This window comes from Culex pipiens, chromosome 3 (assembly GCF_016801865.2).
Source record: "Culex pipiens pallens isolate TS chromosome 3, TS_CPP_V2, whole genome shotgun sequence".
Taxonomy (NCBI): Eukaryota; Metazoa; Arthropoda; class Insecta; order Diptera; family Culicidae; genus Culex; species Culex pipiens.
Window position 1 is genome coordinate 19,873,434 of NC_068939.1, and position 22,757 is coordinate 19,896,190.

Here is a 22,757-nt window from a genome sequence, read left to right on the forward strand (position 1 = left end):
ATTCTTCGATTTTTTTATAAGTCTTTAAACATATAAAACTCATGCTTCTTGTACAACATTTTTAAATTCCTCAAATTGCTGAAATTCTTATTTTTTTATAATTCCTTCTTCTTCTTTTAAATCCTTTAAATCCTTCAAATTGTATAAATTCTTTTAATAATTAAAATGCATAAAAATTTGAAATTTTGAAAAAAAAGTTATTAAAGATCTTTTTAACAGTCTTATTATTTTTTTGTTTTTCAAACTCTTAATTGTTAAAAATGATTTGATTCTTCAAATGTTATAATTCTAATTTTTACTCTTAAATTTTTATAAAACTTTAAAATTCCTCAAATTGTTAAAATTCTTCAAATAATCATAATTCATGAAATTCAATAATTCTTAAAAAAATTAAAATGATTAAAAATCTTAAATTTGTTTGAATTTTTGAATTACTGTGTCTTTAAAAATTTGAAAGAGTCTTCAAATTATCTTTTTTTGATTCTTTATTTTTAAAAAAATGTTTAAATCTTCAAATTCTAAAATTCTTAGAATTATATTTTTTACTGTAAAATTTTGCTAAAATTTTAAAAACCTCAAATTGTTGATATTCTTAAAAAAAATATGTTTTCTTTCTTCTTGAGCAAACATTTTATATTCTTCAAATTGTTAAAATTCTTGAAATAATTAAAATTCATAAATTTCTAAAAACAAATAACAATTATTAAAATCTTGAATTTGTTTGAATTGCTAAAATTAATTTTCTTTCAAAAAATTGAAAAAGTCTTATTTTTTCAAATTCTTAATTTTTGACAAAAATATTTAAAATCAAATTTTAAATTTCTTAGAATTCTATTTTTACTCTTAAATTTTATTAAAACTAAAAAATAAGTTCCTTAAAATACTTAACATTTGAAAAAATCTTTAAAAATTTATTTCTTTGTGTACTAAAATTCCGAAATATACAATAAACTTATAAAAAATCTGAAATTTGTTTAAATTGTTGAAATCCTTTTCATTTGAAAATTTAAAAACAAATCTTTAAAATTTCTTAATCTTTTTCTAATTTTCAATTTAAATAAAAAGTCTAATTTTTTTTCAAGGGCTTAATTTAAAAAAAAAATTTTAAATCAAATTTTAAAATTTCCAGAATTTTATTTTTACTCTTGAATCCTGTTAAAATTTAAAAAAAATTAATTCCTTAAAAACTTATCTTTAAAAAAAACTTTTTAGAATAATTTCTTTTTGTACTAAAATTCCGAAAAATAAAATAAAGTTATTTAGAATCAGAAATTTGTTTAAATGGTTGAATTCCTTTTCCTTTAAACATTTAAAAACGAATCTTTAAATTAATAGTTTTTTCAGTTTCTTAATTTTTGAATATAACATTATTCTTGTTTTATTTTTAAAATTCTTTGAGTTCTATTTCTTAGTCTTAAATTTTGTTGAAATTAAAAAAAAAGATATAAGTTTCTTTAAATTCCTAATATTTAATAAAATCTTTGAAAAAAATTCTGCGTCCGCATTTTTTATTCCTTAAATTGTTGAAAATATTTAAAATTTTGAAATTGAATTCTTAAAATTCCTAAATCTTATTTTTTTAATTTTTCTTTTTCTTAATTTGTTAAAAAAAATGATTTTTATTTTTTAATTCTTAAAAAACATTCAGTTAAAAATGTTGAAACTGTTAAAAAATATTTTAAAAAAAATCCAGGCGAAACTCTCTGTACAGTTTCTGTGTGATGAGTACAAGTATTGTCTAAATTCTTATCAATCTTATAATTCTTATAATTGCTTAAAACATATTTTTTAATACTTCTTAAAACTTCTAAAAAAATTAAATTGCTAAATATTGTTATATTTTTGAAATTCTTATTTTTTTCAAGTAATTTTTAATTCTTAAAGTTTATATTTTTCTGCAATTCTACAAATTTGTTATATTCTCAAAATTGTTTTTTTTTATTTTAAATCTCCTAAATTGAAAAGAAGTTTTTTTTATGTTTTGAATTTTTTTTGCGAAGCAAAGTAAATTATTTTTAAAAGTTTCTCTCTGATTTTAGCAAACTATTCAGCATGCTAACGTTTCCTCTCCCTCAACAGTTACATCGTCGGCTCGGAGACGGCCAAATTCTTCGGCAACTGGGTGTGGGCGTTGCGCGTCACTCCCGTCCTGGGCGTGATCGCCGTCGTGCTGATCGCCATGCTGCGCGACCCAGAACGCGGTGCCAGCGAGGGAACCCACCACATGCAGGCCACCTCGTACAGCGAGGACATCAAGGCGATCGTGCGCAACCCGTCCTTTATGCTGTCGACGGCCGGCTTCACGTGCGTGGCGTTCGTGGCCGGAGCGCTGGCCTGGTGGGGACCGAAGTTCATCTACCTGGGGCTGGTGTCGCAGCCAGGCAACGAAAACATCACCCTGAACGAGTAAGTATTGCGGGATGCGGGATGCGTCGTTTCAGGTTAATCATGTGCAACGTTTCTTCCCTCACTCGAACACGAAGCGTATCGTACAAGTTTGGAATTATAGCGATGACGGCTGGGTTGATCGGCGTTCCGGCTGGGTCGTTTATGGCGCGCAAGTTACGTCCCCTCTATCCGACGTGCGATCCGTTGATCTGCGCCGGAGGTTTGTTCTGCAGCTCTCCGATGATCTATCTGGCGCTGGTGGTGACCCGTTACAGCGGTGCTTGGTGCTTCTTCCTGGTGTTCTTCGCCGAGGTGTTCCTCAACCTGACCTGGTCGATCGTGGCGGACATGCTGCTGGTAAGAAGCCACGCCCCGGAACAGTGCCGCTAGATATTCTTCCAGAGGGGAGACCACCACCCGTCGATACGCTTCCAACTTGAACTTCGATTTAGAACTAGCTAGTAACTCCGAGTAGACCACACAACTAACCTCTCTGTACTGTTGTTCCCACCTCAAATAGCGTGTCGTTCATCTTCGGTGCGATCACCATGACCACGGGCATTATCGGGGTGCCGCTGGGGTCGTACCTGTCGCAACGCTTCAACCGCAAGTATCCGCGGGCCGACCCGTACATCTGTGCGGTCGGGTTGATCCTGAGTGCACCGCTGCTGGCCGGCGCCATGCTCACGGTCTCGGCGAACGCGACCCTCGCGTACGTTCTAGTATTTTTCGGTGAGCTAGCACTGAATCTCAATTGGGCAATTGTGGCGGATATGTTACTGGTAAGGACCCCTGGTCGAGAAAAGAGAAAGACGGAGACAGAGAGAGAGCGCAAATATTCTCTCAAGAAAGAGAGAGAGAGTTTTCGAAACTTTCGGCACTACAACTTTTGGTTCAACGCGCACAATTGCACAGAGTTTTGTTTTCATGCACAACGTATGGGTGAATGCGTGAATATTTTTTTCGATTATTTGTTTTGTTTTTTTTTTTGTTTTGTTTTGTCTGAAGTGCTTATTTGTTTGTGGCTTAATCCTTTCTTTTCTCACACTGTTGGTGGATGGTTTAAAACTAACTTATTTCTTCTGCTGTAAATATGCGTTTTTTTTAAACTTATTGATTTCAAGAATGATTTGTGAATCATCTTGTACATTACTAACAATCATTTACTCAGTCGTTAGTAATATATTTGATAATAAATTTAGAGATTTGTTCATGTTTTTTAGACAATTTTCCACATCCGTGTAACTTAATTTATTTTTCACACATTTGTATTGAGATTTTTAATAAGTGTTGTTCCAAAACAAGTACATACTTCATTCAAATTTAACGAAGATTCATGCAGGTTTGATAAAAATGGAACAATACTTTAAATCGCTAAATTTAAGTATTTTTTATATCGCGAAATTGTTTTTTTTTTTTTTAGTACGAACTTAGTTCAAATGTTTTGAGTCTGTTCAACATTTCTTTGCTTTATATTAAAATGATTTTGTTTGTTTAAAACATTCCATAGAAATATGTAAAATTCTGAAAAAATTAAAAAAAATCATTGTGATACAGTTAAAATTCTCACTGGAAAGCGAATTGCTGAGACTTCGATCGAAGATATTTTTTTTTATTTGGATTAAACTTTGTGAGTACTTTTTCTATACTCAAAGAAGACACTTTGCATAATTATTATTGAAATTTCCAAAAATCTGTACCTTGCAGACAGATTTATTGATTGATTTGGAATCTCCGACAAAGTTAAAGGTAGTACTTAATTTTTTTATGAACAAATACTTCACAAAAAAATAGTTACACAAATTTTGAAAATTCTAATTTTTGATATGTTTTAGATGACAAAAAAAAAACGTTTCAATGAACAAAAAATTGGAGGGGTGTTTTCAACAATTGCAAAATATTAGTTTTTGCAATTCCGTCGTGAAACTACTTACTTTTCCTGTCATTCTTGAACGACGAAATAGCCTACTTTTCTATACCAAAAATAACAGAATCGAATAGCAACACTTTTCAAAATAAGTGCTGAAAAGTTCTACTTTTCAGCACTGAAATGGGTGCTGAAAAGTTGAACTTTTCAGCACTTGTTTCGAAAAGTAACACTTTTCAAAAAAAATGATTTAAACGATTTATTGACAAAATACATGAAAATTCGACTTAAAATTTCACTCAATGGGTGTTTTTCGAAATAGCAAAAAATGTTGTATGGAACTCGTTGCAAAACTTGATTTTTTCAGTACTCGTCGTATTTATCCAACTCCGTGAGCCTCGTTGGATAAATGTACGGCTCGTGCTGAAAAAGCCTGTTTTTGCAACTTGTTACATAAACTACTATTACGATACAAGTATTGAAAAGTTCAATTTTTCAGCACCCACTGTTATTAAAAGGTATTATTTTTCCATTCTGTCGATGGAATTGCAAAAAAAAAGTTTTTTGCAACTTTTTGCATCTCCTTTTTCCTTTTGCTTTTCTTTTAAAAGCTGCAAATCAGCTTCACTGTCTTTGCATGTTTAAAAAAAAATATTTGCAGGGATGGTCAAGCTTGGTCATGACTTCTACAAGTTAAAAATAAACTTGTGCTTTAGCTCGAAAGTTGATTTGTCATCTCAAACCTATCCAATTCTATTAAAATATAAAAAAAATCTGTATTTGAGAACGGATTTTGTGATTAATTTGGTGTTTTCGGCAAAGTTATAGATGTTGCTTAGGACTAAAAACAAAAACTAGATCAAAAGTATCTACGCTCTAAATCAAAATTTACCCATTTTTGTATTCGACTTTTCCCATGAAATATTTAATTGAGCAAAATTACCATTTTTGAAAAAAAACGGCTCGCTCCCAATTATGGCACAAGTTGGGCAAAATTTATTTAGCAGTGTAGGTTTTCAATCTTTCAAAAAAAATATTAGTTTTGTAAAACGTGGAAAAAACGTAAACTTTTTGACTTTATTTTTAAATGTGAAATCAAATTTGCAATCAAAAAGTACTTCTAATAAAATTTGATTGACACTTTCTGAAATTACCACTAACTTGGACTTTACACTAAATTATTGATATCTTGTCAAGCTGTCTTGGGAAATTTAATTTTTTTGTTAAGCTGTCAGTCTCAATGCTACAGTGCGAATGTACAGATTGGTGGAAATTGCGACTAAATAAACAACAACTTGTTGAATAGTTTTTCGAATTCTTGTTTTCAAAGGTGTGATAGAATAGTGCCGGCCAAAATCCAAGTTACATTGCAAGAATCAATATCCACCTTTTTTTGTATCCATGCAAGTCTAACCATCTCTAAAAAAACAAATAACAATAAAATTATCTTCAAATTTGCTTAAAATTTATAGAAGATTAGACCAAAAATTGATGAAAGAAGTTAAAACAGGAAAAATTAAAGTTTTTTATCTACACCAAAAAGCGTTAATTTTTAAAGTGACAATAACTCAGCAAATATGCTTCCGATTGTCAATGTTAAAAAGAAACTATCCTAAAATTTTCCGTTCTTTCGAAAAAAATATTTTAAAAATTTTCAAATCAACTTATTCTTTTTTTTATTACAAAATTAAGATTCGTTTTGAGTTTTGAAAAAAACAACGATTGAAACTATTATGACAAAATCCTTGAGTGAGGCTTTGGAAAATTATAACACAACACAATCATCAATATTACTGTCCAAGTGGATTTGCAGAAAACATTTACCCCTCCGTTAAACTTTGGCTTTGAGCAATTAATATCGTACGATCAAAATCGCATGTTACCGGCCGGCGTCGGCGGCGCCAACATAAATTGTTCGAAGGGCACCACACTATACCACCCTCCCTTAGAACACAAAATACATGACTTGCAAAGACACGGCGGACGCCGCCGCAGTTAAAATGAAAAATGTGTTCGTGCTTTCTGCACTTGCTGCGTTCTTTCTTTTCGAACAGCGAAAATTCATTTCCGGTTCTCTGCTAGTTGGTTTCCCCCCTTTCTCGAAAGTCTTTGGAAGGAAAGTTGAACAATCAAGTCGAAGAAACTAACTAAACCATAACCACACACCAACAGAGTAAGAAAGCGATAGTTTTTAAATTACTTTTGAAAGCTTTTATGTTGCACCCTTCTAACCATTCGCAAGCCAAAATTTAATTAAAGTGTGATTTGCTTTACCTTAAGTACTGCTTCCCTCAAAGGATTGACATTTTAAATGCTTCTAAATTATCGAAATTTAGCTGAAATTCTTGTTAACACTAGTAAGATGTCTTACACATTTTGCCCAATTGATGCGGCAAAATCACGTTGCAAAACGAGATTAGCTAAGCGGTACAGTGTTAGCTTGTAAGATGTTTACTTTTAAGCAGAAAAATAGTAGAACTGTACGTTAGGGCTCATTAGAAGCATCACGCGATCAAAATACTAACAATTAATTCGGTAGATCAGAACCCTATAGTTTATTATAAGTCTAACAAATTGTATTCCTTAATTTAATTTGCACAAAACTAACGCGTTAAAATTGAAGGACGAAAAGAAGACGCTTCCAACAAGACCCACAAGAGATCATCTAAATTAGACACACGCACCCAACTAACATGCTTCACCTTTCATCATCCACACTCACATTGCTCCCCGTAGTGACCACTAGCGGCATCTGTTGACCACTAGATTATTCTTCAGCTGTGCCAAACCAAAAATGTTGCGTCGTCCCTCTGTGAGAATATTTGCGAAACCTGTCACGAGCTGTTGCGTGACAAAAAGAAGTGTCACGTATGCTAACCGTTTTCTTTGTTGCGTTTCATTTCGTTCCCACAGTACGTCGTAGTGCCGACGCGACGATCCACGGCGGAAGCGTTCCAGATTTTGATTTCGCACGCGTTCGGTGATGCCGGCAGTCCGTACTTTGTCGGAGTGGTAAGTTGTTTGTGAACAAATGAAAAATTGATAATTTGGGGGGAAAATTCTCACGAAAAAACCTGTACATTCGTCCAAGAAGCATTGTTGTCACAATTTTCACGAAATCTTATATTAGTAATAATAATTGCGCATTTTTTTTTTTCTTATAATCGAATTTTAATTGGCTAAAATAAAGCTGTAAGATACAGGGGCCATCCATAAACCACGTCGACACTTAATGGGAGAGGTGGAATTTTATTTGTATGAAAAGGGGTGGGGAGGGCGGATTTTGTAAAAGTGTCCACTTGGTTTCCCTACTATTCGAATAATTTTTTTAATTAGTATTTAAAATTATAGATCAAACATGAACAAAATCATGTGAATTTTCAAAATTGGTCAAAACATTCCTTCCCAAAAAAACGGTTTTTTGAATACAGTATTTGTTCAGTAACTGTGCGCTCGATAACTGGGCAGTAGCCCAGTTAAAAAGCAGACAAACGTCAAATAACCAATACAAACCGAAATGACCGAAATGGTTAATGGATGTAGAAATCATGTTCAATAAATAAAAAAACTTCGTTCAAATAATTAGAATAATTAGAATTAGCAAACAAGCAAGAAACGTCAGGAAACCAAATAAGGGCAGGACGAAGTTTGCCGGGAAGAGCTTGTTTTAGAATAAAACACTAAAATTTTCACAAAATACCTTAAAGATACGATATTTGAAAAAACTCAAATTTTCATAACTTTTTTTTAATACTTAAATTTTATTATTTGCAATACGAGTATATTTTTTAAAGTTAATTTTGACTACATAAGAATATGTTTATAGAAATAAAGTAACTTTCCAGATTGCTATTTTTTGCCATTTTGCAAATAATTATGAAAACCAAAGTTTTTTTTGTTTAAGTGTTTTGTGAAAATTTCATTATTTGCAACTAGAAACTGTAAACTTATAAAATATTTACAATTATGCAATTTTTTTGCGTCGTTTTTTCCTCGTATTGTATGTTTTGAAAAGCTAAGTACACACTTAGATATTTCTACCGAAGTTTCAACAGCTGAACAGTTCGGTAAACATAAAATTACTGAATTCGGTAAAAATTCTATATGTAATTTCGTCAATTTCGAGGGAATGATGCAGTTAGGTTCAACATCATGTAAACTATCAGAAAAACCAATAAAATGTAGTACTTTGTTCTAGAAAGCCGGAGAAAATCCACTTTTTCGTGAAATTCTATCACGAAGCCTTATGGGCGGGACAACTTTGACCCGCGTTTTTCTCGGCTTGCTGTTTTTACATATGGGACGGACACGTTTAGAGCGGCAGTAATGAAGTTCATTATTTCTCATCGTACAACCGATATTCGGTGAATTTTTGTTCATTTTGACAGACGGTTTACCGATCAAAACTTTACCGATTTTTCAACTACCGAATTCGGTATTAACTCTTAGTGTGTATGCTTTATCAAATACAGTATTGTATTAATATTAAGGTATTTAACACTCAAAAACTCTAGATCTGGCATCCATATTGTAAATGAAAAGGTTTTTCAAAAAACTGGATTTTCTCAACTTTTATCGCGATTTTTTAATTTTCTTTTTTTGATTTGGATGATTTTTTGTCCATGCATTTTCTATATAAAAAAAAGTCATTTTGCATTATTATTTTTTCCCAGCTGGTCAAAATGGAAATGTAAATGAATGAAATTCCGTACCTTAAGAAGGGATTTTTTTATCGTTTTGGTGTCTTCGGCAAAGTTGTAGGTTATGATTAGAAATTTTCAGAAAAAATGGCACGCGGGAAAAAATCTCTATTTTTTATGACTTAAAGTTGAATTCCCAAAAAAAGTATTTTTTAATTTTAAATTTTTGTTCACATCTGGATCCACGGATTTTTTTTTTAAAGGTCCAATAAACCAAATTTTCAGTTTTTGCTTTTTGGGTGTTTTTTTATACCCCTGACTCAAGGCGGTTTCAAAAACACCCACAAAGCAAAAACTGGAAATTTGGTTTATTGGACCTTTTCAAAAAACAACTCCAGATGATGATGCAAAATAAAAATAAAAAATAAATTAAGAAAATAATTCTTGAAAGAAAATCGAGCAATAAGTTTCTGAGATACCGCCTTCAGAGAACTCGACTCGATGAAAATGAATTTCTCTAAGTGTCACCTAATTAGCCTGTAAATTTCAAACGACGATATCTCAGAATGATCCGATTTTTCTAATTTCTAATCTTTACAATAAAAATAAAATCAAGCATATCTTTTGAAAAGGTCTAAAAATAGATAATTTTCGTTATTTCATATTTTAGACCAAATCATAACTTTTTTGAAAAAAAAACCTATTGAAATCGGACCAATACCTACTTCCGAGATATCGTATGATGAAAATTACAGGCTATTAGGATTATTACAGAAATTCATTTTTATCGATTCAAATTCTTCGTGGGGCTGTATTTCAGCAACTAATGGTCCTATTTAAAAGTTTCAAATGGAAAATCATAGGAATTTTTCTCTTAAAATAAAAAAAATAAAAAAATAAATATATAAAAATTGAAATTACAATTCAATGTTGTTGTTGTTATTTTATTTATTTCCGGCAGCTTTAACCTTTCGGTCATTCGCTGCCCCAACAATTCAATGGATTATGGAAAAAAAAAAACAGTACGATTGGTTTGCAATCCATCAATGCAATTTAAAAAAAAAACTAAGTTTTAACGAAAATATTTTTTTTTTGCTGAAAAAAAAACTTTTTGCGGTACTGTTTATTAAATATTCGCTGGTACTCAAAATATTTATAAATTAACTCAAACTTGTTTTAAATGATTTTAAACGTAGGGTTAGATTTATTTTAATTTGTTTTCTGATGATTGCAATTGAAATCACAATAAAGTTTTAAAGTTTTTTGAAACACATATTTTTTGCCCCCCCTGATTTTTTGGAAACTTTTTGAAGGCGCAAGGGAGACAATAAATTTGAAAAATGTTTGCAGCAGCCTTATAATAGTTGTAATTAAATTTGTACTGCTTCAGATTGAAATTGAAATATTTGAAATAATTACAAGATCCAAATTATAAAACGAACTTCAAAGTCCAAGTACCAAGTACGTTACTAATTCCGCATTCTTCCCTCCCACAGATTTCCGAGGCCATCAAGCGGTTACTGCGGCTGTCGGCGATCGGTGTCGCGGCCGTCTTTCCCGCAGAACTGTCCAGCTACTCACAGCTAGCGGAAAACGCAACCATCACCTCCACGACAACGACCACTCTGGCCCCCCTCGTCAGCCAAAGCCCCCTGGCGGGAGCCGCCGACGGTGACAGCCATGCCGTTCAGTTCCGGGCCCTGCAATACGCCCTGTTCTCGACCAGCTTCGTCGAGGTCATTGGCGGTGTGTTCTTCCTGCTGACGGCAATGTACATCCTGCGGGACCGACGGAACGTCGAGCGGGTTGTGGCAGGTGAGTTTAACGGGGGTGTTAGATTTAGAGAAGCTTGCTCTGGCCGCTTTGGACGCGCTTTAGAAGTGAAGAGTTACTAATTGGGTGCCTCATGTTTTAACTTTGATTCATTTTTTGCTCGTGTGTTAAATTAACCAACCGCATAACATATAGGTTGCGATCTAGAACTTAGCGAGAGTTCGTCGGGGTCGGAAACGCTCGAACCAAGCACGGCTCGGGAATTGTCAGGAACTCATCGCCTTCACCATCATCGCCGCCATCATCAGGACCGGCGCTCGAACTCTTCCTGCTCGTAACAGCAACAGCAGATCGAGATCATTTAATTGGTGGTGTCCTTTGGGTCCTAATGCCGCGTCGATGTTAACCCAAAGAGTGTGTTCTGTAGTATTTCAATGCACTGTGTATATTTATAATAGTACACATTCGAACTTCAGAGCAAACAAACGTCAACAGGTTGCGGAATTAGTTGCGCAACGTAGGTTAGTGTGTGCCTCGATGATGTCCGTTTTCAATTGTGTGTGTGTGTGTGAGATTGTGACTATGTATTATGTTCGATTTGTGTTCGTTTATTGGACTTTTTTATGTTTCCTTAATTGTTGTTGTTTTTGTCAATTCTTTATTTCTGGCAGCTGGCACCTACGCGGTCATTAGCTGTCCCATTACCTTTAATGGTTTTCGCAACTTTCTGCATTATAATTCATATTTTAAATGTATGCAAAACTTTATTTCACCTTATTTTTCTTCTGAATTGCGTGGTTTGAGGCCGCATTCGATTCCCGGGAACTTTCGTCGTAATATCGGGGAATTTTCGCCATATTCCTGAAAATTTTGAAGAATAGTCTAGTATTGTTTTGGTTGGATTCTTTAGGCAAAAATAAGTTTCTGTGTCAATTTTGAGTTGAAGTATGTATGGAAAAAAACGCAAAAATGTATGGTGGTTCTTTTTCATTTCCTCATAACGAATTGAAAAAAACCATAGTTGAAAGGAACTCCAAATTTTTATTTCAAGCTGAATCGGGTTGAAAATCCTTAAACTCTTAAATTCTAAAAATCTAAGATTATAATATTCTAAAATTATAATTCATTAGATACTTAAAGGCTAAAATCTACAATTTTTGTTGTTGATTATTTTAATTTTCGAAATTGTCAATTCCGTAATTTTTAAATTTTAAGATCTTTTTAAATATTTAAATGTTAAATTTTTTGAATTTAAAAATTCTTGAAATTTAAAATATCCTAATTTATAAATATATGATTTTCAGAACTTTAGAAATAAATTTTTAAATTTCTGAGTGTTTAAAGTTTTAAATTTCAGAACATTTGAATATTTGCGTATTCAATTTTCAAAATTTTGGAATTTATAAACCTCTAGTTTTTTTTTTTTTTTTTTGAAAAGGTTCTATAAACAAAATTTCTAATTTTTTGCTTTTTGGATGTTTATGAAACCGCCTTGAGTCAGGGGTATTCAAAAACACCCAAAAAGCAAAAATTGGAAATTTTGTTTAATATAGGTCCTTTTAAAAAAAACTCGAGAAATCTTTTTTTTAATTTTTGAATACAGTCTAGACTTGATTATCCGAAGTGCTCGGAAAAAAATCACTTTTGTATATTGAATCTTTGGATAATTGAATCATGAAAATAAAAATCGTTTTCTGGTTTTGATTGTTGAGCCTGAATATGACCCCAAACCAAACATGCTCTGAAGTGATTTAGAATTTTGTTATCCAAGATGGCGGCCAAAATGGCGGTGATGAAATATAGGCTAGACTCGATTATCCGAAGCCTCGATTATCCGAAGTTTCGATTATCCGAAGGTTTGTATGGGACTTTGGATAATCGAATGAGGAACAAAAAAAAAGTTTTTTAATTCTCTTTTTTATACATCAAACTAAAGTTCTGCTGCCTCATTTTAGTCAAATTCGAGTGGTTGATTGCCTTTTAATTTACAAAATGCATTTTTTTTCAATATTCCATCTCCGCCATTTTGGCCGCCATCTTGGATTTTAAAATACTAAATCACTTCAGAGTAGGTTAGGGGTCATATTTAAGCACCCGGTAAAAAATAAGACAACGATAAAATTTTTTTTTTTTCGTGATTCGATTATCCGAAAATTTGATTATTCGAAGGGAAATTTTTCCAAAGCCTTCAGATGGTCGAGTCAGTACTGTATTGAAAAAAATGTATTTGATATGGTAAAGGGCACTAAATTTGACTAAAATGTGTTCGCAGAACTCAAATTTGATGTTAAAAGTAAGAAATTACACACCTTCGGATAATCGAAACTTAGGATAATCGAGGCTTCGGATAATCGTGTCTGGACTGTATTAAAAAAAAAATATAAAAAAAGTTTAATTTTTAGAACTTTGTAATGTGTGTTATTATAGTTCAAAAATGTAGATTTTTTTTTTAATTTTTAAATATATGCATTTTTGACTATTACTTTATTCTGAACTAAAACTAAATGCGTCCTTTTAATTTTAGGCATTTCAAGATACTGAGATTTCCTAGATTTTCAATACAGAGTGAGTTCGTTGATTCGAATGGAAAAGCATTCGAATTAGCGAATCTGAATTCGCTCATTGAAACGACTGACAGCAGTCAAAAGCACGTAACCACGCACGTCGAAAATCGCTTATTTATGTTGAAATGAAAACATTTACTGCAATTTCTGCAGCTGTCACATCCAGCAGTATTTCGGTTAAAGTAGCAGAAAACAATTCAGCGGATTTTCTGGCGAGGTATTCTGATGCCGGTACAGTCCAGACCCGATTATCCGAAGTTTCGGGTCTCCTACGAAAGGCCGAAATTCAAAAGGCCGAATTACTCAAAAGGCAGAATTCTCATAAGGCCGAATCCCAAAATTCACAAAATTCTAAATTCCATACTCATTCTGCCTTTCGAAACATTCGGCCTTTTGAGCCGTGCTGCCTTCTAAGCAAAAGTGTCTGCCTTTTGAGTTTCGACCTTTTGAAGCAATTCCAAAGTTTCGATTATCCGAAGGTTTGTATTGGTCTTCAGATAATTGAATCATGGACATCAAAAATGTATTTAAGATTAAGATATTTTTTGATTTTCTTACTTTAACTTCAAATTCGAGTTTTGCGATCCATTTTGGTCAAATTTGAATGATTGATTGCCTATTAAATTACCGATTGCATTTTCTCCATATTTCATCACCGCCATTTTGGACGCCATCATTTTTGAGTAGTTTATTAGGGGCCATACTTTAGCTTGACAATCAAAACTAAGACAACGAACTTAAAAATTCGTGATACGATTATCAGAAGTGAAATTTCCCGAGACCTTGGGATAATCGAGTCTGGACTGTAGGGGAAGGTGGGGCAAGACGACCATATGGGGCAAGAGGAACAATCGCTCGTACGGCCGTAATTTTTACAATTTTGATTATTTCCAGTATGAGGAATTGTTGCTAGCAATGCAATTAGCTGATTCTACTACCACATAACCGCCAAAACGACGTAACGCCACGGGGCATAAGATTTAATGAAGTTTTTTCAAAACCTTTGTTTTCTTATAATATTTGGAAAGTACAAAATAAGGCTTAGGGTTCGTTTTAAGGCTCATTTTATCAAAATGCTATTTTTCCTAGATCAGTAGTGTCCCTACCAATGATTTGCACCTATTATAAAGTATGATTTAACTTTTGGTTATTTTTGTAGAGAGCTTTTAAAAAATCTTGTTTAGGTGGGGCAAGTGTACCATATGGATTTTTAGTATGGAAAAAATTACGAATTGCTGCAACAACATATTTTATTGGGAAATAAATACATGAAAGTACTTAAAAACTGATAAACAATTGTTAAAAAAATTGTCTATGGGTCATTCCATCCGAAGCGGAACAGCATTTGAAAATTACCCTCTCCGATCCTGCTCAAATTTGGCAGAGCTGTTGATACTATCAAAACATGCAAGAATCCTGAATTTCATCCAAATCGGACCACCCCCTCCATTTTTGTACCTCCCCAAAAAATCGACTTTTTGGCGATTTTTGACCAAACCTCCTAGTTTCAAACAACGATAACTCAGGAACCACAAATCTTAGAGGGTCGGTCTTAGATTGAATTTTGAAGGAAATTGGACGTAGAATCCATTTCCGTGATTAAAATGTTGATTAATTTATTTTTTCTACCTGTATTGCGCAATTGAAAATTTTAAACGGCCGTATCTCAAAACACCCCAACTTATTTTTTTGATTTGACCTCACCATCGTGTTCCCCGTCCAATTTTACATAAGAATCACTTATCGACAGAAAGGAATATGTTTCGTTCCAGAGATACCGAATTTTAAAGTTTTGTGTTTTCGAGATTACCTACATCAGCTTCATTCACCGCATCTGCTAGAAGCACACAGGCGGGCTGATCAATAACTGCTACCTGGTCATTTATTGAAATAATATTTCATCATAAATAATCTTTATCAAATTGGGCAAAAATTAACTGTATAACACTTTAGGAAACTGGAGTTTAATCGCGAATATTAATCTGCCCAAAAAAAATTAATGAGGTGAATTTCTGTGCTAACCCACAGGACAGAGCAATAACGACACACAGTAAAGGGCAGAATTGGATTCCGACGGAGCGAGCAGGAAAATGCAATTAATCTTATTAGTAACACTGAACAATAAGTGCACGATATATTATTGAGTAAAAATATGAATTAAAATGAATAAAATTTGTTGATACGTTGTACTCTAGTGAAGGACGATCACAAGGAGTAGGAAAAGGATTTCTGGAAAGTATAAAACTGAAAAATGTAAGAAAATCACAAAGTTTGATCTGCTGCAAAACGGCTAATTCCCCAAATTTAGTTGCGATGATTTCGACACCGTCCGAACAACAGTGTTTTTTTTTCTTCTATCATTCTTGGATTCTTCGAACACAATACGGCTGCTGTCGTCACGTATAATGATTTTTTTAATGTACCTGTAAATGTAAATGTACCTTGACCAAAATCATCTTTTAATCAAATGGAGCTGGCTCACAATATAAAAATTGATTTAATATGATCAATCTTTTAAACCATAAATCAGATTTGCCAAATTATGGTAAAGTGTCAATAATAAACTATAATAATAATAATAATAATAATAATAAAGCAGGTTTTGGGTTTTTTGCTGAATGGCACTATTTTGCTACCGCCTATGATAAAGGCCCTAGTCATGGCCTCGGAGGTACTCTAAAACGGTTAGCAACGCGTAAAAAACGGTGCATTCAAAATAACTCAATGAATATTCCTATCACAAAAATAGATTGATCAAGGTAGGGGAACAGCATCTAATTCCAGCGTTCCTCTAATGTTGCCATATCAGCGCTTTGGCATTCAATTACAGCTGATTAAAAGCGTTTTCAACTGAAATCGAGTGATAAATAGCTCAATAAGAAGTGAATAAGCAAGTTTCTATCAAAAGTTTTGCAAAATTTGTTGTTTAAATAGTGAAAATGAGCAAATTGGACGAAACTAGCAGCGAGGACTTAACCTGCCAAACATATGAGAATTTTCCCTATTATCCATTTGTATAAATATTTGCGTAAAATTATAAAACTATTAATTAAATTAATCATCTCCCAGAACACCAGGTAGCAGTTATTGATCAGCCCAAAGCGGCGAATGAAGCTGATGTAGGTAATCTCGAAAACACAAATCTTTAAAATTCTATATCTCTGGAACGAAACATATTCATTTCTGTCGTTAAGTGATTCTTATGTAAAATTGTCCGGGGAATACGATGGTGAGGTCAAATCAAAAAAATAAGTTGGGGTGTTTTGAGATACGGCCGTTTAAAGTTTTCAATTGCGCAATACAGGTAGAAAAAATAAATTAATCAACATTTTGATAACGGAAATGGATTCTACGTCCAATTTCCTCCAAAATTCAGTCTAAGACCGACCCTCTATGATTTGTGGTTCCTGAGCTATCGCCGTTTGAAACTAGGAGGTTTGGTCAAAAATCGCCAAAAAGTCGATTTTTTGGGGAGGTACAAAAATGGAGGGGGTGGTCCGATTTGGATGAAATTCGGGATTCTTGCATGTTTTGATAGTATCAACAGCTCTGCCAAATTTGAGCAGGATCGGAGAGGGTAATTTTCAAATTTGCACTTTTTCGTGCACAGTTAAGATGGAATGACCCCTATACAAAATATAGTGATATTATGAAAATTTACTATTTATCATCTAAGTAATATTTTTTTTCGTAAAAACGATAAAATTTTTAGAAAAATATTATTTTTAATCTAAAAATGGGAGAAACTTTTCAAATACATTCTAATCTGATGTATCTAAGTGATAACAGTTCAATTGTTGTCAAATTAATATGTTTTTTCATGCATTGTTCCTCTTGCCCCAACGGGTTGTTCGTCTTTCCCCACTAGTTAAGTAGAACGTACGGAAAATCAAAAATTTTTAAATCAATTTTTTACATTAAAAAACAGGATTTTTTAAAAACTTGTTCTAACAAAGTCTTAGTCAAGACCTATAATAAGATGATTATAATAAAATCCGACAGATTTTTTTAACTTTTTACTGGGTTATAACGAGCATTTCCTTAGCTTGTTACACTTGCCCCACTTTCCCCTATTGATTTGGCGTAGTTTCTGCCGACGTTCTTTGACCTTACCTGTTCTATACATTCAGGAACCGCATCATGCTTTTAACATATTTTGATAAAAAAGTAAACCTATATTTTTTAAACAGTTTTTTCTTCAAACATTGTTGGGCAACAACAAAAAAAAACAGTTTGATACGCAAATATTTAGTGTTAATTTTATTATGTTTGTTCATAATTTGCATGTTCTTGTTTATTGTTCAAATTCGCTTTTTTGTTCGCTTTACGCCTATCTCTATGCATCATTTTGCCACCCATTGAATCTAATTGAAACTGATCGTTTGTTATTTTTGCATTTTCTTCTCCAAATTTCCTCCGAAAATCCACAGAAAACCAAACCACCAGCTCATCGGCCCACCAGCTGAACAACTCCACTTCCAGTTCGTCCGTGTCGGAATAGTAGAAGCGGCCCCAACTGGCCACCGGTGATAACAACCCTAGCAGCAGCAGCAGCCACCGCCGCAGCAGCTTCTACCACAATCATCCAGCAGCAGCAACCCCAAATGCTCAATGCAATATTAAGAAGATGAAAAAATTAGGGGGTTTGTTTGTTCACTAATGTCCTAAAGTAGAAGCAGTTAAAGCAGCAGCAGCTCCTCATCAAATTGTACATACATCCACTGTAGAGAGAGAGAGAGAAGGTTAAGGCGAAATTTATCAAACACACACACACACTCATCTGCTTTTGTTTAAAGCAAACAAAGTTAGCCAATAATATCGATTGTTACTTTAGGGAGCGAAAGTTAGCGTGCATAGATTGAGAAAGAAGAGCAAAACAAAAAAGAAAAATCACAGATTATCAACGACTGAAGACTAGTTTTACTGTATTTACATTTAGTGAGTCCCCGCTTTCCTCCCCCCAACTTAAGTTCCCTCCACATTGTTTTTGGTGTCCTTTTTTCCTTCGGAAGAACGCTAAAGGTCTTGGGTTTTTCCTCTACTTGTTGTTGAACGGGGATTTTTGGTGTAATTTGGGAAATGTGAAATTTATTAACACAACAAAATCGGTAGGGACTTGTTCGAGAACGATGCGAATGAAAGTTGTTGAGCGGCATAACTGTGTGAATGAGTCCGGGTTGAATTGTGCGCCCGAAAAGAACGATTAACTTCTAAATCTAGAGAGACTGCCTTTCGATAAACAGACAAAATCACACTTTGTAAGTAGGTAAAGCGGAGCGAAATTAATTCTCAAAAAATTAAAAACAACAAAAAACTTACAGCTGTAATGTTCACTTTGGTCAGACAAAAGTTCCAGATATATTTTTTTTGTTGAAGAAAAGATTATTGCAAAGTCACATAGTTTAAAAACAATAGCGCTAGAATATTTATTTATCACTTACTACTAGGTTAAGGTGATTTGGTCTGCACTAATAATGCGCGCTAAATTGAAAGAAAATCACATTACAAGTAAGTTAAAAATGGATAATAAATAATTTTACACAAAGTGATGGCTGCGTTTGAATATTTTTAATGCTTCGAAATTATTCCCTGAAATACTGAAAACTGTTTTGAAATCAATTCTGCCGTGATTAAAAAATGAGTCATTTTTGTGCCTCCTTGAATGAAGAACTAATGTGAACATTTCTCTACAAAAACCGGAAATGGATTTTATTTGTATTTTTTTATTTGGCTCAAACTTTGTGAGGGACTTCCCTAAGACCAAAAAAACCTTTTTATGTCATTGATTCACCCATACAAGTCTTAATGCAATTTTGGCAGCTGTCCGTAAAAAAAATGGTACGTAAATATTCGAAATTCGATAACATTTGAAGGAATTTTCTGATCGATTTGGTGTCTTCGGCAAAATTGTAGTTCACGTCAATAACTATTCAGAAAGTACACGTAAAAAAACTGCCGATTTTGAAATTAACTTTTTTTTACAAAAAAAAAGCAATTTCCCAAAATCCGTATGTTTATTTAAAAACTGCTTTTTGCTGTACAAATTATATTGAACTAGTTATGCTTATCTGATGTGTCCAAAAGCTTGCTGGTGATATTCCATGTTACGTTGAATATATTTAGGATTTTCTAGAATTAAATAAAGCAAATTGCTGAAATTCTAGTATGATTTGCACTATTTAAACAACAACTCAAAACTTTTGATAGAAACTTGCTTGCTCACTTCTTATTGAGCTATATATCACTCGATTTCAGTTGAAAAAACTTTTCATGAGCTGTAAATTGAATCTCAAAGTGCTGATACGGCAACATTAAAGGCACGCTGGAATTAGATGCTGTTCCCTAATATCTAAATCAGCAATTCCCGACGAAAACATGATTCGAAAAAAAAGTTCTCCGATCGGTCTCAAAATTTTTCTGGGGGTTCCTTGGCCGAAATAATTAGACCTGTATTACTTTTGTTTGGCCATTAGGGTGACCTACACCGTGTTAGGGTGGTCCGAAAAATTGCAATTTTCGTCGATTTTTGAAAAAACCACACTTTTCGCCGCGTAAAAACGGGAAAATTACAAAATCGTATTGCGTATTTCAATTACGAAAATTATGGTACCCTAACATGTAGGTATAGGTCATCGCTGAAATTTTAAAGTTATCGCAGTTTTAGTGAAAAAAGTCGATTTTTTGCCGTTTTCACCTTTTTTCCGTTTTTGCGCGCGGCGCGTCGAAAAACCCAGTTTTTATTTTCAAAAAATCGTATCTCGGAATATTGAAAACATAACTTCACCATTTTTTGATATGTTATGTAAAATTTTCCGAGGAATCTGATAAAAATATTTTCAGACATAGGCTCTTTGGTCCCGAGACCTTCAAAAGAGCATTTTAAGTTTTCATTTGACCTTTTCAAATGTTAGGCTAGATATTTGATAGTTTTAACTATTTTTCCTTAAAAGCCTAACTTATACCCTTTCGTTTGCGCTCAAGACAGCTAAAATCGGTTGAAATGGTGCGGAGCTATGATTTTTTGAAAAATGTGTTTTTTTTCCAAAAATCGACGAAATTTGCCATTTTTCGGATCACCCTAACACGGGGTAGGTCACTCTAATGGCCAAACAAAAAAAAATACGGGTCTAATTATTTCGGCCAAATAACCCCCAGAAAAATTTTGAGACCTATCGGAGAACTTTTTTTTCGAATCATGCTGTTTTCGTGGGGAATCGCTAAAGCGGCCGTGGCTGACGGAATTTTAAAGCTTTTGCCATGTGCGGTAGCGAAACCCCCAAAATCTGTCTTACGGTTTGAAAGATTGATCATGTTAAACCGATTTTTTTATATTGTGAGCCAGTTTCATCTGAATAATTGATGATTTTTTCAATTCTGATACATTTAATTTAAAAAAAAAAAACCGTATACTTCTGATACATGTGGACAGCAGCTGTATCGTCTTCCAGATTTCGGAATGATTGACGAACAAAAATGTTATTGTTCGGACGGTGTCGAAATCATCCAACTGAATTTGATTTTCATCAGGTAGTAAATCAGATTAATCTTTGTGATTTTCATACATTTTTCAGTTTTATCCAGATTTTTAAGCGAAGACGGCGTAACGAATGGTGAAACGAATGGTATTTTTTATTCATCCCCTAAAGTACTGTCCACAAAGTAATTTACAACAAAGTTTGACTAATTTTACAATCCCGTTGTAGCAGGATTGGGTCCGTAAGTTTGATAATTTTGGAAAAAGAAGGCAACAACTTCTTTCGTTGCTGTGCACCCTAAAAGATCTGGATACTTTCCAGAAATCCTCCTCCTTAATCATGTTTCATGAGAGTTTTATTCATCTACAAGATCTATTGCAATTTCCTGCTTGCTCTGCGGGAATTCCATTATGCCCTGTATTGGGTGTCGTTCTTGCTCTGTCCTGAGGGCTAATTTGCTAATGATTATTTGGGATGAAATCTTATTTCAATAAATGACCAGGTAACAGTTATTGATCAGCGCGCCCGAGTGCTTCTAGCAAATGCGGCTAGTGTAGCTGATGTATGTAATCTCAAATACTTACAACTTAAAAAATCGATATCTCTGGAACGAAACATATTCCTTTCTGTCGATAAGTGAGTCTTATGTAAAATTGGCCGGAGAATACGATGGTGAGGTCAAATTTAAAAAATAAATAGGGCTTTTTTGAGATACGGCCATTTAAAGTTTTCAATTGCGCAATACAGGCAGAAAAAATATTTTAATCTAAATTTTGATCACGGAAATGGATTCTTCGTCCAATTTCCTTCAAAATTGAGTCGAAGACCGACCGAGATGTGTGGTTCCTGAGTTATCGTCGTTTGAAGATAAGGGTTTTGCTGAAAAAATCGCGGTTTTTTGGGAGGTTCAAAAATGGAGGGGGTGGTCCGATTTGGATGAAATTCGGGATTATTGCATGTTTTGATAGTCTCTGCCAAATTTGAGCAGAATCGGAGATGGTAATTTTCAAATTTGCATTTTTTTCTTGCACAATTCAGGTGGAATGACCCATATAGGAAATGTTAGTAAAAAACACAGCCTAAGTTTTTTTTTTTCTCATAAAATTATTTTTATTAGGTCCTTTTCGGTACTGGGACCTGGTTAGGACCGAGTCGGCTTTTGTAATTACATTTGACTTAATAATTACAGAGGATCTTGTGTGTAAATGTTAGTGGGAGGGGAGCCGATTACCCGCGGCCTACTCGGGGTTAGTAGGGAAGGGATTGATGTTAAAGACAAGGCGTGGGAAGGGAAGGGGGATTGTGTAGGGGTCTTGGTTGGCTCTTCTGGCCTTTGCGTTTTGTCCTCAGCCGCAACTCGGTGTCCAGCTGCTGGGGCGGTCTTGCTTTGCTTCCGGTGCAATCCAGAAACGACGGCTTTGTGCGAAGGCGAGTTATACTAACAGAAGGAAAACTAACTGAAGGAAAACTAACTGGAACAAAACTAAATAGATATTTTGGAATCTGAGAGGAACTGATAGATCGGATAGAGAACATCAAGGTTAAGCTGAGATAACGCGTCTCGCATCGGGATTTCTGGTGGTCTTCCTCGGGCCCTGAGGGTATCTTTCAACTTAATTCTGTGAGCCTGGTGATCTGGACACGCCCATACGAGATGGTCGATGTCCTGATAACCCTGCCCACAGTCACAAAGGTTCGTATTAGAGAGCCTGGATCTTATTAGAGAACGGACATCTCAAACAAAAAATACCAATCGAAGCACGAGAACTGTCAAACGGAGGTACCAATCGAGCATAAGACAAAGGATTTTGCTCGATTGGTACCTCCGTTTGACAGTTCTCGTGCTTCGATTGGTACTTTTGGTTTGAGATGTCCGTTCACTAATAAGATCCAGGCTCTCTAGTTCGTATCACTCATGTTGATACGGTCAAGATGAGCCTTGGAACAGCCTAAGTTGATGTATGTATGTATGTATGTATGTATGTATGTATGTATGTATGTATGTATGTATGATCCCCATACCCGCAGGCAACTTGGTCCCAAAACACAT

The 22,757-nt window shown here is 34.0% G+C and overlaps 2 protein-coding genes across 4 annotated transcripts in view; both read left to right on the top strand.

The window, feature by feature from the left end:
* LOC120422917 (protein spinster) overlaps nt 1–18,781 on the top strand; it is a 59,291-nt gene extending 40,510 nt beyond the window's left edge. The window contains exons 3-8 of one of the 3 annotated variants that reach the window (XR_005606187.2): nt 2,080–2,406; nt 2,484–2,745; nt 7,169–7,267; nt 10,392–10,710; nt 10,864–11,189; nt 17,663–18,781. Coding sequence is in view for 1 of the 3 variants with exons in the window: in XM_039586488.2 (XP_039442422.1) it covers nt 2,080–2,406; nt 2,909–3,170; nt 7,169–7,267; nt 10,392–10,710; nt 17,663–17,733 (1,078 nt within the window). In the remaining 2 variants the exon portion in view is untranslated. Of the gene's footprint in view, nt 1–2,079; nt 2,407–2,483; nt 2,746–2,908; nt 3,171–7,168; nt 7,268–10,391; nt 10,711–10,863; nt 11,190–17,662 lie in introns of all 3 variants that reach the window. The other 2 variants (XR_005606186.2, XM_039586488.2) reach the window with 2 other exon arrangements.
* LOC120412866 (60S ribosomal protein L28) overlaps nt 1–22,757 on the top strand; it is a 510,937-nt gene that overhangs the window by 406,244 nt on the left and 81,936 nt on the right. The gene's annotated exons all lie outside the window — the stretch shown is intronic.